Here is a 14,265-nt window from a genome sequence, read left to right as displayed (position 1 = left end):
TAATCTTTGGTGATATTTTGGGCCTGCTTTATCATCCATCAGGTGCAGTTTGTAAGTCTAGATTAGATCAATACATCTTCCCCTAACAAGCTTCATTATTTGAGATATCATTCATGTCAATATAGCACAAATGATGTGGGCCAAAGTTAATACTACTATTTTACTAAGAGCAATAGTTACAATGATGCTTGCATTATTTATGACCACTGCACTGACTGTATCCATTTGACAAGACTGGACATTCGCACAGTTATAATACAATATGGTTGTGTATATATACTGCTTCCTGTTTTCATTCAGGTTATTGACCTTTCGCACATCCTCTGCGAGAGGCCTATAGTTAAAGTGACAGTTTACCCAAAATAATTTACTCACCCTCATGTCATTGCAAACCCATAAGACTTTCCTTTATCTCTGAAAATGCTTATGCTCTGATAATATTCCCCAGCTCGAAGCATTGTTTTTATCCCGCAGGACAATGCTCCAATCCACACAGCCATGCCAACCGAGGTCAAGACCCAGTCACGGCCATCACAACATCCAGACCTGAACCCCACTGAAAACCTCTGGAATGATCAAGAGTAAGATGGATGGTCACAAACCATTAAACAAAGTCGAACTGCTTGAATTTTTTCGCCAGGAGTGGCATAACATTGCCCAACAGCAATGTGACCGACTGATAGGGAGCATGCCAAGACGCATGAAATGCATGATTACTGAACTCTTCCTAAGTTAAAACATTAGTATTGTGTTGTTTAAAAATGAGCATAAAACTTTGTCTTTGCATTATTCGAGGTATAAAAAACATTGCATCTTTTTTTCATTATTTTGACCAGTTGTCATTTTCTGCAAATAAGGCCTTCTAAAGAAATGTTGTCAGTAGTTTGTAGAATAAAAAAAAAAAAAAAACAATACCGGTTCTTTTCCCACACAAACAGATACAGATAAATAATACATCCAGAAAAACTGCTAATTTTGCAGTGGTCTCTTATTATTTATTTTTAAATATATATATATATATTTATGCATGTTAACATTAAAAAAAACGTTTCAGTCATTCATACATGGCAACAGCGCCTCCTACAGGCACCCAGCTGCCAGTAAGAGCTGATACTTGTTACAGTAGCATCTTTCTTAAAGACATTTTTTGTCTTTTTCAGTTATCCAGATCCCTTTGCCTGTGTTAATACAGCACACATGCTCGCCTGTCGCCTTGCTCTGTTCTGTGATGCGTGTTCGTGACTCTCCTGTTCGAACTCGTTCAACAAAGTGAATGAATCTTTTCCGAGTCATTTGGTTCATTCAACAAATCTTTTTTTGAGTCATTTCGCTCATTTTGATGAACTAGTTCGAGCTTAAACTATACTTCTCTAAAAAAAGTGAAAGTGTGGGGGATGGATGTGTCATTTAAATTTGGGCATGTTACGTAGACCCCTGTTCGGGGGCATGCTCCCCCGCAAGAAAATTTGGTACATTTTAAGGTTAAATGCATCAATTTGGAGCACATTGAGAGCTCAAAATTAAGAGCTTCAACTGGATTCGACCCAGGCCTGTGCACATTGAACAACGAAAAAGCATTGACTTGTTGCTTACCTAAAGAGGGCTCAAACATCTTTATAGTTATGATATAGAGTCTGTCATTATATTCTATATTACGCTATCAAAATTACAATACTTTTGTCCTAATTTATTCACTTGTAAGAAATAAACCCTTGAGCTTTTATTTAGGAGAAAACACAGAACACCATGCTGATCGTGTGAGCAAAGAGCGCGTTTTTTTTTTTTTTTTTTTTCAAATCACGCAGCATTACAAACAGAATGCCTAACGCAAGTCTTGTACTGTTTATCCAAAAATACGAAATATAATAATGAAAACACTGGACATGTCAATAAAACATAAACATAACATCTTCCCAAACACATATCAAGCTTATTTAAAAACCTCGAAAGCATAAACACTCATTCAAAGTACCTGGAAAAGGGAGATGTAAACAACCATAAGTTCCCGCCTCCTCAGCACGAGCTGACCGATACATCTAACACATCAAGAGAGGCGGGACTTAAGGCAGAACAGCCAATCATCAGCCGGACACACTCAAAGCCGGTGTCATGTTTGAGAGGAGACAGCCGCAGCGAGCACACACACACACACACTGAGCGCCAGAGAAACGGAGGAGCGACTGTAGGAAGGCGTTTGTGTAAAACTGTGGAAAAATGGCAGAAAAAGTGCGGGTGTTGAACACTCTCACCGAGAAAAGTGTGGGTGTTAAAACACCCACATCCCCAACGGTTGCGACGCCCCTGATCCTGAGAACTGCTCAGAAACGGTTTCCTGAGAACTGCTCAACATCTCCCAGACGTAATTAAAGCAGGACGTTTGCTGATGTCCGTCTGTTATTACTGTTGCGCAGCAGGTCAGTTTAGGGAAGCAAGTAAGTTAGAGTATGGGTACACAGCCGACGTCGACGAGTGGACGCGCTAGGGTATAAGATTGGTAGGTAGTTAGATTTAGGGAAAATTCACGACACCATACAAGCATAGGCGGAAATCGCATCGTCAGGACCCCCCCCTATCTGAGGGTTGTCCCCCCCAAAAAAAAACATTAAAATATGTGTATTGTAAATAATGTAATGATATATTCTTAAAATAATTAAGAAATAAAATAACACAAATGCAAACGGGGCAATTACGAAAAAAGCGTTCTAAACATTTTGAGACCCCCCTCCCTTGCCTCACAGTGCGTTGGTCCACCGCCTCCGTCCCTTTTACCTCAGACAAGTGGGCATAATAATATTCTAACTTTAATTATTATTCTAAATTCGCACACTATGGTTCTGGTGAATATGAATATTAAACAGCTCACAGGTACATTTTGTAAATCACACACTGTCAGAGATCTGGTAAAGATGAAGAGTTCAGATGCAAAAGCCTCTAAATGCCATTTGAAATTTTCTTCTAGAATGATCATTTTTATCAAACTTGTATATTTAAGTTCAGTGATTTCACTTAAATGGCAATGATAATTACCTATTAATTGTTATTTAAGTGAAATTACTGAACTTAAATATACAAGTTTGATCAAAATCATCCTTAAAGAAGAAAATTTCAAATGGCATTTAGAGGCTTTTGCATCTGAACTCTTCAGATGAGATGAGTTCAGGTGCACGTCCATTGTTTCGCCGCAGAATTGGGCAACTTTTAACTTTTACCCCTGTTGCCGCAGGTTATGCAATACTCCTGGTGTCGTTTCTGTTAACCAAGCAGTTTCACTACTTTCTGCTTTTGTTTTTACATCTGTCATCATTCAGTCAGTATGCAGCTCTGTCAACTTCCTCTTCTGCTCTGTGAGTATTTTTTCTTTTTCTTTGTTTATTATGACAGACACATGAAATTTATTATTCTAAAATTTAATAATGACAGACACATTATTAAATTTATTATGACAGACACATGAAACTTCACTAAGGCACTGGATTATAAAAAAAATCTTCCAGATTAAATGGACTGAGGCCATTTAGACACAATGAAACACATTTATTTTATTTTTCTCATGTTGAATTTTTTGTGCATCTTTTCAATGTTCAAATTTAATTAATTTACTTTCAGTTTGGTCCTGTGATTGAAAGTAACTGCAAATGCATTTATCTCGGCAGTGATGTCAACATTCAGTTGCTTATACATTGGTTACGGAGGCGTATTGCATTCACTTGAATTAATTAACTCATTAATTAAGAAAAACAGAGCAAAAAAAAAAAATTCCATTAAAAATTAACTCATTAATTCAGAAAAACAGAGCAAAAAAATTTCTCATGAAAAATTAACTCGTTAATTCAGAAAAACGGACTCATCGTACTACGGAGGTGTATTGCATTCACTTGAAGAAAAAAAATCTACTCTGTTTTTCTGAATTAAGGAGTTAATTTTTCATGAGAAAAATTTTTTTTGCTCTTTTTTCTCAAGAAAAACTAACTCATTAATTCAGAAAAACAGAGCAAATTTTTTTTCTCATGAAAAATTAACTCATTAATTCAGAAAAACAGAGCAAAACCTTTTTTTCTTATGAAAAATTAACTCATTAATTCAGAAAAACAGAGCAAAAACTTTTTTTCTCATGAAAAATTAACTCATTAATTCAGAAAAACAGAGCAATTTTTTTCTCATGAAAAATTAACTCGTTAATTCAGAAAAACAGAGTAGATTTTTTTTCTTCAAGTGAATGCAATACGCCTCCGTACAATACGCCTCCGTAGATCAGGATGTTGCCATGAAGTTCCCTAAACAGTTTTCTCTGCAATGGCAAAATCTGTCAAATAAAATCATCATCTGCACTTTAGTTAACTTTAGTTCTACAAAGTAGACAAACCTCACCAGAAATAAGAACATTTGAGTGTGTTGCACAAGCATTGGCACATAGGCTGTTATAATATGTCTGATGTATATAAAAAAGATCAGCACACACAATGAGTTTTTCTCTTTATGTTTTTAGTGCTGCTTTCAAACATCCACTCTGAACACACTGAAGGTGATTATATTTGATTTATATTTCATCAACACTAACTGTTTCAAGCCAGCTGAAAAAAAATTAGTTTTACATTTGTAGGACTAAATACAATTGCCTATTTAAAAATCTTGCCTTTTTAACATCGTCAGTCTATTTTTCACAAATATTGTGTTTATTGTTGGAGTCTTGAGATCGAACAGATGATTTCAATGAATTGATAGTGCTCAATGATTTGGTGACTACCTCAAGATCTCGATACTATCTTGAGGCCACAAATTACTATCTCGAGGCCACGAGTCGGTATCTCGAGGCCACGAGTCGGTATCTCGAGGCCACGAGTCGGTATCTCGAGGCCACGAGTCGGTATCTCGAGGCCACGAGTCGGTATCTCGAGGCCACGAGTCGGTATCTCGAGGCCACGAGTCGGTATCTCGAGGCCACGAGTCGGTATCTCGAGGCCACGAGTCGGAATCTCGAGGCCACGAGTCGGAATCTCGAGGCCACGAGTCGGAATCTCGAGGCCACGAGTTGGTATCTCGAGGCCACGAGTTGGTATCTCGAGGCCACGAGTTGGTATCTCGAGGCCAGGAGTTGGTATCTCGAGGCCACGAGTTGGTATCTCGAGGCCACGAGTTGGAATCTCGAGGCCACGAGTTGGAATCTCGAGGCCAGGAGTTGGTATCTCGAGGCCACGAGTTGGTATCTCGAGGCCACGAGTTGGTATCTCGAGGCCACGAGTTGGTATCTCGAGGCCACGAGTTGGTATCTCGAGGCCACGAGTTGGAATCTCGAGGCCACGAGTTGGAATCTCGAGGCCACGAGTTGGAATCTCGAGGCCACGAGTTGGTATCTCGAGGCCACGAGTTGGTATCTCGAGGCCACGAGTTGGTATCTCGAGGCCACGAGTTGGTATCTCGAGGCCACGAGTTGGTATCTCGAGGCCACGAGTTGGTATCTCGAGGCCACGAGTTGGTATCTCGAGGCCACGAGTTGGTATCTCGAGGCCAGGAGTTGGTATCTCGAGGCCAGGAGTTGGTATCTCGAGGCCAGGAGTTGGTATCTCGAGGCCACGAGTTGGTATCTCGAGGCCACGAGTTGGTATCTCGAGGCCACGAGTTGGTATCTCGAGGCCAGGAGTTGGTATCTCGAGGCCACGAGTTGGTATCTCGAGGCCACGAGTTGGTATCTCGAGGCCACGAGTTGGAATCTCGAGGCCACGAGTTGGTATCTCGAGGCCACGAGTTGGTATCTCGAGGCCACGAGTTGGTATCTCGAGGCCACGAGTTGGTATCTCGAGGCCACGAGTTGGTATCTCGAGGCCACGAGTTGGTATCTCGAGGCCACGAGTTGGTATCTCGAGGCCACGAGTTGGTATCTCGAGGCCACGAGTTGGTATCTCGAGGCCACGAGTTGGTATCTCGAGGCCACGAGTTGGTATCTCGAGGCCACGAGTTGGTATCTCGAGGCCACGAGTTGGTATCTCGAGGCCACGAGTTGGTATCTCGAGGCCACGAGTTGGTATCTCGAGGCCACGAGTTGGTATCTCGAGGCCACGAGTTGGTATCTCGAGGCCACGAGTTGGTATCTCGAGGCCACGAGTTGGTATCTCGAGGCCACGAGTTGGAATCTCGAGGCCACGAGTTGGAATCTCGAGGCCACGAGTTGGTATCTCGAGGCCACGAGTTGGAATCTCGAGGCCACGAGTTGGTATCTCGAGGCCACGAGTTGGTATCTCGAGGCCACGAGTTGGTATCTCGAGGCCACGAGTTGGTATCTCGAGGCCACGAGTTGGTATCTCGAGGCCACGAGTTGGTATCTCGAGGCCACGAGTTGGTATCTCGAGGCCACGAGTTGGTATCTCGAGGCCACGAGTTGGTATCTCGAGGTCACGAGTTGGTATCTCGAGGCCACGAGTTGGTATCTCGAGGCCACGAGTTGGTATCTCGAGGCCACGAGTTGGTATCTCGTGGCCACGAGTTGGTATCTCGTGGCCACGAGTTGGTATCTCGAGGCCACGAGTTACTATCTCGAGGCCACGAGTTGGTATCTCGAGGCCAGGAGTTGGTATCTCGAGGCCACGAGTTGGTATCTCGAGGCCACGAGTTGGTATCTCGAGGCCACGAGTTGGAATCTCGAGGCCACGAGTTGGTATCTCGAGGCCACGAGTTGGTATCTCGAGGCCACGAGTTGGTATCTCGAGGCCACGAGTTGGTATCTCGAGGCCACGAGTTGGTATCTCGAGGCCACGAGTTGGTATCTCGAGGCCACGAGTTGGTATCTCGAGGCCACGAGTTGGTATCTCGAGGCCACGAGTTGGTATCTCGAGGCCACGAGTTGGTATCTCGAGGCCACGAGTTGGTATCTCGAGGCCACGAGTTGGTATCTCGAGGCCACGAGTTGGTATCTCGAGGTCACGAGTTGGTATCTCGAGGCCACGAGTTGGAATCTCGAGGCCACGAGTTGGAATCTCGAGGCCACGAGTTGGTATCTCGAGGCCACGAGTTGGAATCTCGAGGCCACGAGTTGGTATCTCGAGGCCACGAGTTGGTATCTCGAGGCCACGAGTTGGTATCTCGAGGCCACGAGTTGGTATCTCGAGGCCACGAGTTGGTATCTCGAGGCCACGAGTTGGTATCTTGAGGTCACGAGTTGGTATCTTGAGGCCACGAGTTGGTATCTTGTGGCCACGAGTTGGTATCTTGAGGCCACGAGTTACTATCTTGAGGCCACGAGTTGGTATCTTGAGGCCACGAGTTACTATCTTGAGGCCACGAGTTGGTATCTTGTGGCCACGAGTTGGTATCTTGAGGCCACGAGTTGGTATCTAGAGGCCACGAGTTGGTATCTTGAGGCCACGAGTTGGTATCTCGAGGCCACGAGTTGGAATCTCGAGGCCACGAGTTGGTATCTCGAGGCCACGAGTTGGTATCTCGAGGCCACGAGTTGGAATCTCGAGGCCACGAGTTGGTATCTCGAGGCCACGAGTTGGTATCTCGAGGCCACGAGTTGGTATCTCGAGGCCACGAGTTGGTATCTTGAGGCCACGAGTTGGTATCTCGAGGCCACGAGTTGGTATCTCGAGGCCACGAGTTAGTATCTTGAGGCCACGAGTTGGTATCTTGAGGTCACGAGTTGGTATCTTGAGGCCACGAGTTGGTATCTTGTGGCCACGAGTTGGTATCTTGAGGCCACGAGTTACTATCTTGAGGCCACGAGTTGGTATCTTGAGGCCACGAGTTACTATCTTGAGGCCACGAGTTGGTATCTTGTGGCCACGAGTTGGTATCTTGAGGCCACGAGTTGGTATCTAGAGGCCACGAGTTGGTATCTTGAGGCCACGAGTTGGTATCTTGAGGCCACGAGTTAGTATCTTGAGGCCACGAGTTGGTATCTTGAGGCCACGAGTTGGTATCTTGAGGCCACGAGTTGGTATCTAGAGGCCACGAGTTAGTATCTCGAGGCCACGAGTTACTATCTTGAGGTCACGAGTTACTATCTTGAGGTCACGAGAGGCCCACCCGTGACGCTCTTTCTCGCCATTGGACTAGTTGACACAAGTGCTCAGACGCATTTACGCAGGGGGGTTCCCACAGCGTCATTGACGCACCGCGAGTTCCCTCGAAAGGGAACAACATTAGTCTAACCTGGTTTAGCAAGTATGTTTTGCAATCAAGAAACCATATTCAAAAACAGTGCATTGTGTTCATTGTGAATTGTAATCATTTTGCAGAAATACTAAAACCCAAAGTGACCATTATACCTGATCATCCTGTATTCAGAGGAGAGACAGTCACTCTCAGATGTGACATTCATGATGAAGGAGTCACTAGTTGGCGGTACAACTGGTATAAAGACGGTTCAACCAGTGTTTTCAATGAACGGCAAGAACACACGTTCAGTTCTGTTACGGAGTCTGACGCAGGAAAATACTCCTGTTATGGGACAGAGACTGAAGGACCACGCAGATCACAACTCAGCGATGAAGTTACATTGGCAGTATCAGGTGAGTTTGAGCATATCTTCATAAACACACACCTGTTTGACATGTTATTAATGAGCGAAGTCACTATTTCAGCTCCCAGAGCAGTTTTAAGTGTTTCTCCTCAGAAGTGGTTGACTGAAGGAGATCCAGTGACTCTGATCTGTGAGGTTAACGGCTCCTCTACAGGCTGGACATTCAGCTGGTTCACTAAAACTGTCTCAGGTCAGTTATAATGTGCTTCATCTGATAACATCTAAATTAACTGGGTTTATTCAAGTCATTATGACTTAATCTACCTGACTAAGGATTACATCAATGATATTGTACCCCAAACTCTTGCAATTAGAGCCAATGTTTACACTTCCATTGGAAATCAACCAACAAATGACTCATATGCTAGGAGACAGAACTGTGACATTTACAGAAGTCATATTAGCTTTTAAAAGGTCAGATTAGGTAGAAATACATCTTTAAGATGACATCCTAACATTCTCACTTTATCCAGGGAGCAGGAATGATTATGAGCTCCTCTCAGACAGCAGCAGAGGAGCTGGAGGAAAATACACTGTCGGTTCTGCTGATCTAAAACACACTGGAGTTTATGTGTGCAAAGCAGAGAGAGACAACCCACCCAAATACACAACACAACACAGCAACACACAACCACTGTGGGTCACTGGTGAGCATTTTCATTTTTGAAAAAGAGAGTTTTGAAGCTCAAACTGAACACTTCCAAATTATAGGCATTAATTGTCTTGTCAGGTGTTTCTCCTCCAGTGTCTCTGATCATCAGTCCCAGCAGAACTCAACACTTCACATCTGTCTCTCTCTCTCTGAGCTGTGAGCGCCAGAGTAACTCTGACGGATGGACAGTGAGAAGATACACAGACAGAGGGCGGCTGGAAGATTGTTCATCATCAGTGTGGGGATCACAAACAGGGTCTACATGTACAATCAGACCCACTGACCCACTAGACACTGGAGTTTACTGGTGTCAGTCTGAATCTGGAGAGAACTATCACCATGTTAATATCACTGTACACAGTGAGTCTTTATGTATTTATTCATTTCACTGGCATGTTACAGACAATGCAAAAGCAGATTGTTGCAGGAAGCATTAGATCAGGGATCTTCAACCTTTTGAAGTTTTGTCTAAAATAACTATATGTAAAAATAACTGTGTAATTTATTACAATTACACTGAAAATCTATTATAATAATAACAAATGTTGTTATACAGTCAATATTAGCTGGGTATTGAGTTTGATACTTTTTAGGCACCGACCAAATTGCCTCGAAACCATTGAGTATCAAAAACCATCGAGTCATTCAGTACCAAATTTCAATATCTAAGGGGTAAGTTAGTGAGCCTATTTGGTGATTGGCTGTGGCCAGAGCCATTGTGTGGCATTAAGGAAAAACACTATTTTTCGCCGGATACGCTCAGAGATGTGGCTCGCACATGTGGCTGTGGTGTGTATAAGCGTCCCAACCCCCATGTAAAAGATTTGGAAAAGATCAAAAGTGTTGCCAACAGTGACTCGATGCCAACAGCGCGGTGAAATATTTGCGACAAGACAATTGCTGCCAAGACTAACAAAGTGACAAATGAAGCACTTAACAGTGAACAGAATAAACAGAGCACAAAGTTGCATTGTCTTCGACTACAAATATAGAACTGGAGCACGTCACAAATTAACCGAAACTCGGCATATGGGCTACTTGCCTCACAGACATGAGACTAGGTATATAGAAAGCTTGAAACATCTACTTTTAAATGAACCAATTTGAATCAAAAACAAATACTCTGATCATGTAATCAAATGTAAGGTGCATTTCTATCTATAGGCATGCACATGTTCACTAAACTGCGGAGATTACGAGTCAGCAATGTCAACTTCATCTTTGCAGCCAACACTCACTACTTTATTAATAAATATTATTATGATTAAATAATTAAATGTGTCCTTGTCCTTGCTATATTTTCCTGACACATTTTGCCAGTGCTTTGCGGAAAGCTTTATATGTGCACTATATATTCCACCACCCAGTGACCAATATGAGTCTTGAGTTTGAGTCTGAAAAACTGAAAAAAATAAACCAAAGATTTAATAAAATTGGTCAATTTTAGTCTAAATCAAATTAGAGATGTTTAAATGGGGCTGATATGGTCATATTTCTAGGATCTAGTAAGGGAGCTCCTAAAGCCTGTGTGACATCTATCTAACAAAGCATTATGATAACCTACATGAACTAATTCATTTGTTTTTCACCATTAGACAGCAAGGGCCCTATTTTAATGATCTGAAACGCAAGTGTCAAAGCGCAAGTAACTTTGTGGGCGGATCCCGGCGCTGTTGCTATTTTCCCGGTGGGATAAATGCTCTTGCGCCTGGCGCAAATCTAAAGCCTCGTTTATACCCTGTGCGCGCACCTCTCCAAACGGACGAGGCATTTATACTTGACGCACTCGCCGTTGTGCTATTCTGTGAAACGACAGGGGGCGAACTCGGAGTAATTCTCCTCTAAACCACCAGGAATCAGCAGTGAAGAAGTAGTTTGCCGTTTATTAGTAGTTTATTAATTGCTAATTCATAAAAGAGTAAATGCAGTAGGTTTATTGTAGCCTACTTTCACTGCATTATTGGAGAGTGTTTAAACTTAATTTTACCAGCAGGGCTTAATTCTGCTATTGTAGGCTTATTTTGTAGATGTAACCAATTACTTTAGACAAGTGTAAACTAGGTGCTTAATGCAAATGTGTTCCTGTTCACAAAATGAGATGTTATGGTCGCCTATCAATGCAAATGTCTCTGTGTATAGAAGGATCATAAGCATGCTGGTACAGATCGTAACAGTTCGGCCAAATTCGGCTTGTAGTCGTCCATCTTCGGATGCGGCGCCGCGCGCAAAGTTACAAAAAGTGCCGTGCACACCGCCAGGCGCAATGGGGTCTTGCGGACCCTACGCGCACGACCGCCCACACCGCAATGACGTCAATTTTGCCGCGCGCCCTTCGCGCTCTTGCGGACGCGTCGAGTATAAACAAGGCTTAAAGGGGTTGGTCTGAAGTAGCGTCATTATTCATAGGTGTGGTTTGGGTGTAACGGAAATAAACCAATCACATTCCCTAAGAGCGTGATGAACTAGGCGCGCTTGTTCCATGGCACAATACAGGCTATTTTAACGGCGCATTTACCAGGCGCGCTTCAGCATCGGTTCAAAGCCGAGGAGATCGATGTTCTCGTCAGGGCCGTATTAGGAAAGAGAAGGGACATTGGGGGGACAAACCCACCCAAATTAGCTTCGCTTAAACATGCATAGCCTATAATAATTTGGGTAAATGTGTAAGTTTTATTTTTCCCATCGTCACGGACACAACAATGATTTCCCTCATGTTTATATATTTTTCCTTATAATAATGTATCATCTGCGAAAAGTAAAATGCATCTGTGTAGATGAGAGAATCATCTAGTGTATGCGTTGTTCACTCTCTGTATTATGGCCAAGCAGGCGCGCTTAAAATAGCATCTGAATGTACGCGCAACCCGCCACTGAATTTAGACCAGGTTTTTTCTGGTCATTGGCGCAATTGTTTTCTGGAATTGCAAAATAGCACTAGGGATTTTTTTGCGGCGACACACGCCTCCTTTTTGCACCCAGGGAGCGCAAGTTCATTTCCTAGTTTACCGACGTGCTACTGTGGAGGAAAAAAAGCCCGCTTTGCGCGCGTGCAAAATAGGAATAATAAATGCGTCAGTGTATAAAATCATTTGCGCCGGGTGCAAGATAGAGCCCCATATGTCACAGTTTGGCGAAAAAAATGACAATTGGGATTATCAAAAGAAAGGTTGCTATCAATAACACCAAGTTTTTAACTTTAGAAGACAAATCATTTGGTCCAATAAATCTATGAGGAAATATGAGTGTCGTCAGCAAAACAGTCAGCTGACTATTTGCAAATATTGCATGTCTTCTGTGTTTCTGTAGTTGGTGTGATTCTGGAGAGTCCTGTTCATCCTGTGACTGAAGGAGATAATCTGACTCTACGCTGTCTTTATCCATATACAAGCCCACCAAAACTCAGAGCTGATTTCTATAAAGATGGATCACTCATCCAGAAACAAACTACAGAGATGATCATCCCTACTGTCTCAAAGTCTCATGAGGGTTTCTACTACTGCAAACACCCAGAGAGTGGAGAGTCTCCAAAAAGCTGGATCTCAGTCAGAGTCAGAGTCAGAGGTGAATCATAATGCTATGGACCCGGTCAATGACTCGGTGTGAGAAACAGTCACTAAGCAAACTGAGCCACTAGTCGTCGGCAGAACCCAGAAGATGAGGTAGACACAGCAGTAGAGATGGTATTTTAATAATGTAAAAAGTAAAAATCTTCAGGCAAAAAATATAAATCCACAATGTCAAAAGGTATTCAAAGAAAAAAAGGTATCACCAAGTCAAAGGGTAAATCCACAAGGTAAGAAGGTACAGCAGAAAAAAAGCCTAAAAAAAATCTCAGGAAGTAAATGAGTATCTCACAAGAATCAAACTGGAGTCAAACACATTCACAGCTGTAAATTCATACAAGGGATACAACAATAATTGGATCAGACAAAAGGCACCATGGGGCCTCTAGTGGTCAAAACCGGAAAACCCCCGGAGGTCAATTACAACGAGATTTTGGCAATATTGTGAATAAACTTTAAATAGTTTAATCAAACTGATGTGATTAAGCTCATAATTTAATGTGAGTAGATTAAAACAATGGCCAGTTACATGCACGTTGTATGTCTTTATATCTGGTTGTGGTATAACAATAGGCCTACTTATTAGCGAATAATGAATCAGAATAATGAAAATTGCTCATGTCATGTAAATATCGTACCATGATTAAGACCTTACTCATTATTATAAATAATCCCATTATTAGTGCACATGTAAACGTAGTCACTGAAACTGTGAGCTGATTTATTTCTTCAAATGCCCTCATTATAGCGCATGATAAAGTGTGTGTGTCTTTTTCAGGGTCTAAGATCTCTGTCCTCCACATACTCAGTTCTGTACTGGCAGCTTGTCCATATCTGCTAGTGACAGTCGTGCTGATTTACAAATGCTGCAGAATGAGAGGTAAAACATATGACTGATTTATTAGAAATAATAATCAACATTATTTTCAATTGGCGAATTTTGACTCCTGTCTTTTGCTTGCTCGCTGGAGGAACATTGAATCTGTCCTTGAGCATACCTCTGCTAAGAAATGAATACAGTGAAAGATGATGGACAATCCTAAGTAAAAATGTTTTGTGTTTATTTAATAGTTATATCTGTTGAAGAAGAAGAAACGTCTATCTGATATTAAACCAAGAAAACTTCCATACTTCCTGGAATCACTCAATATCTCATTCACAAGCTTGGGCAGTATGTGCTTTGAAACTGTGTTTTAGTGACAACAGCATTTTAACTGTTCATGATTCTTCTTTTACAAATAAAGAACTAATCCTGATTCAAAAAACAAAATTGGAACTGTTGGTAATTCTTGCATTGTTACTTGTACTGTCAGATCAAAATAACTATGACCAATGTAATCTAAATCAATTACAATATGCAGATAAAAATAATACTCACATTTTAATCAATTCCTGAACAAAAAATCTCAGAGAACGGTTAACTAGTTACCAAAGTTTTATTAGACCAACGGTTCATTTCGCGCAGGAGTTCTCCTTCAAGCACATTTGTTTTATGTACATTTGCTCACCTGTGTAATACTATGTAGCGTATCGAC

The 14,265-nt window shown here is 42.3% G+C and overlaps 1 protein-coding gene across 2 annotated transcripts; it reads left to right on the top strand.

Moving 5' to 3' along the window:
• Window positions 1–3,272: 3,272 nt before the first annotated feature.
• LOC120473156 (Fc receptor-like protein 5) lies at window positions 3,273–13,997 on the top strand. 2 transcript variants are annotated; one of them, XM_089128224.1, is made up of 9 exons: window positions 3,273–3,344; window positions 4,487–4,522; window positions 8,232–8,504; window positions 8,577–8,705; window positions 8,989–9,162; window positions 9,246–9,527; window positions 12,474–12,728; window positions 13,509–13,610; window positions 13,802–13,997. In XM_089128224.1, the coding sequence occupies exons 1-9, from the start codon at window positions 3,314–3,316 to the stop codon at window positions 13,834–13,836; spliced, it is 1,317 nt and encodes a 438-aa protein (XP_088984350.1). In that variant the 5' UTR covers window positions 3,273–3,313; the 3' UTR covers window positions 13,837–13,997. The 2 variants fall into 2 exon arrangements, with proteins under 2 accessions (XP_088984350.1, XP_088984351.1); XM_089128225.1 differs by lacking the exon at window positions 13,802–13,997 and having other exon boundaries at window positions 13,509–13,777.
• Window positions 13,998–14,265: the final 268 nt, after the last annotated feature.

This window comes from Pimephales promelas, chromosome 3 (assembly GCF_988280905.1).
Source record: "Pimephales promelas chromosome 3, fPimPro1.hap1.1, whole genome shotgun sequence".
In the NCBI taxonomy this organism is placed as follows: Eukaryota; Metazoa; Chordata; class Actinopteri; order Cypriniformes; family Leuciscidae; genus Pimephales; species Pimephales promelas.
Note: the sequence above shows the minus strand (reverse complement) of the source record. Positions and strands in the feature narration are given on the sequence as shown.

Coding starts and splice junctions, on each gene's coding strand:
- LOC120473156 (XM_089128224.1), top strand. CDS start 3,314: ATGCAGCTCTGTCAACTTCCTCTTCTGCTCT. Junction 8,505..8,576: donor AGTTACATTGGCAGTATCAG/GTGAGTTTGAGC, acceptor TCACTATTTCAG/CTCCCAGAGCAGTTTTAAGT. Junction 13,611..13,801: donor CAAATGCTGCAGAATGAGAG/GTAAAACATATG, acceptor TTTATTTAATAG/TTATATCTGTTGAAGAAGAA.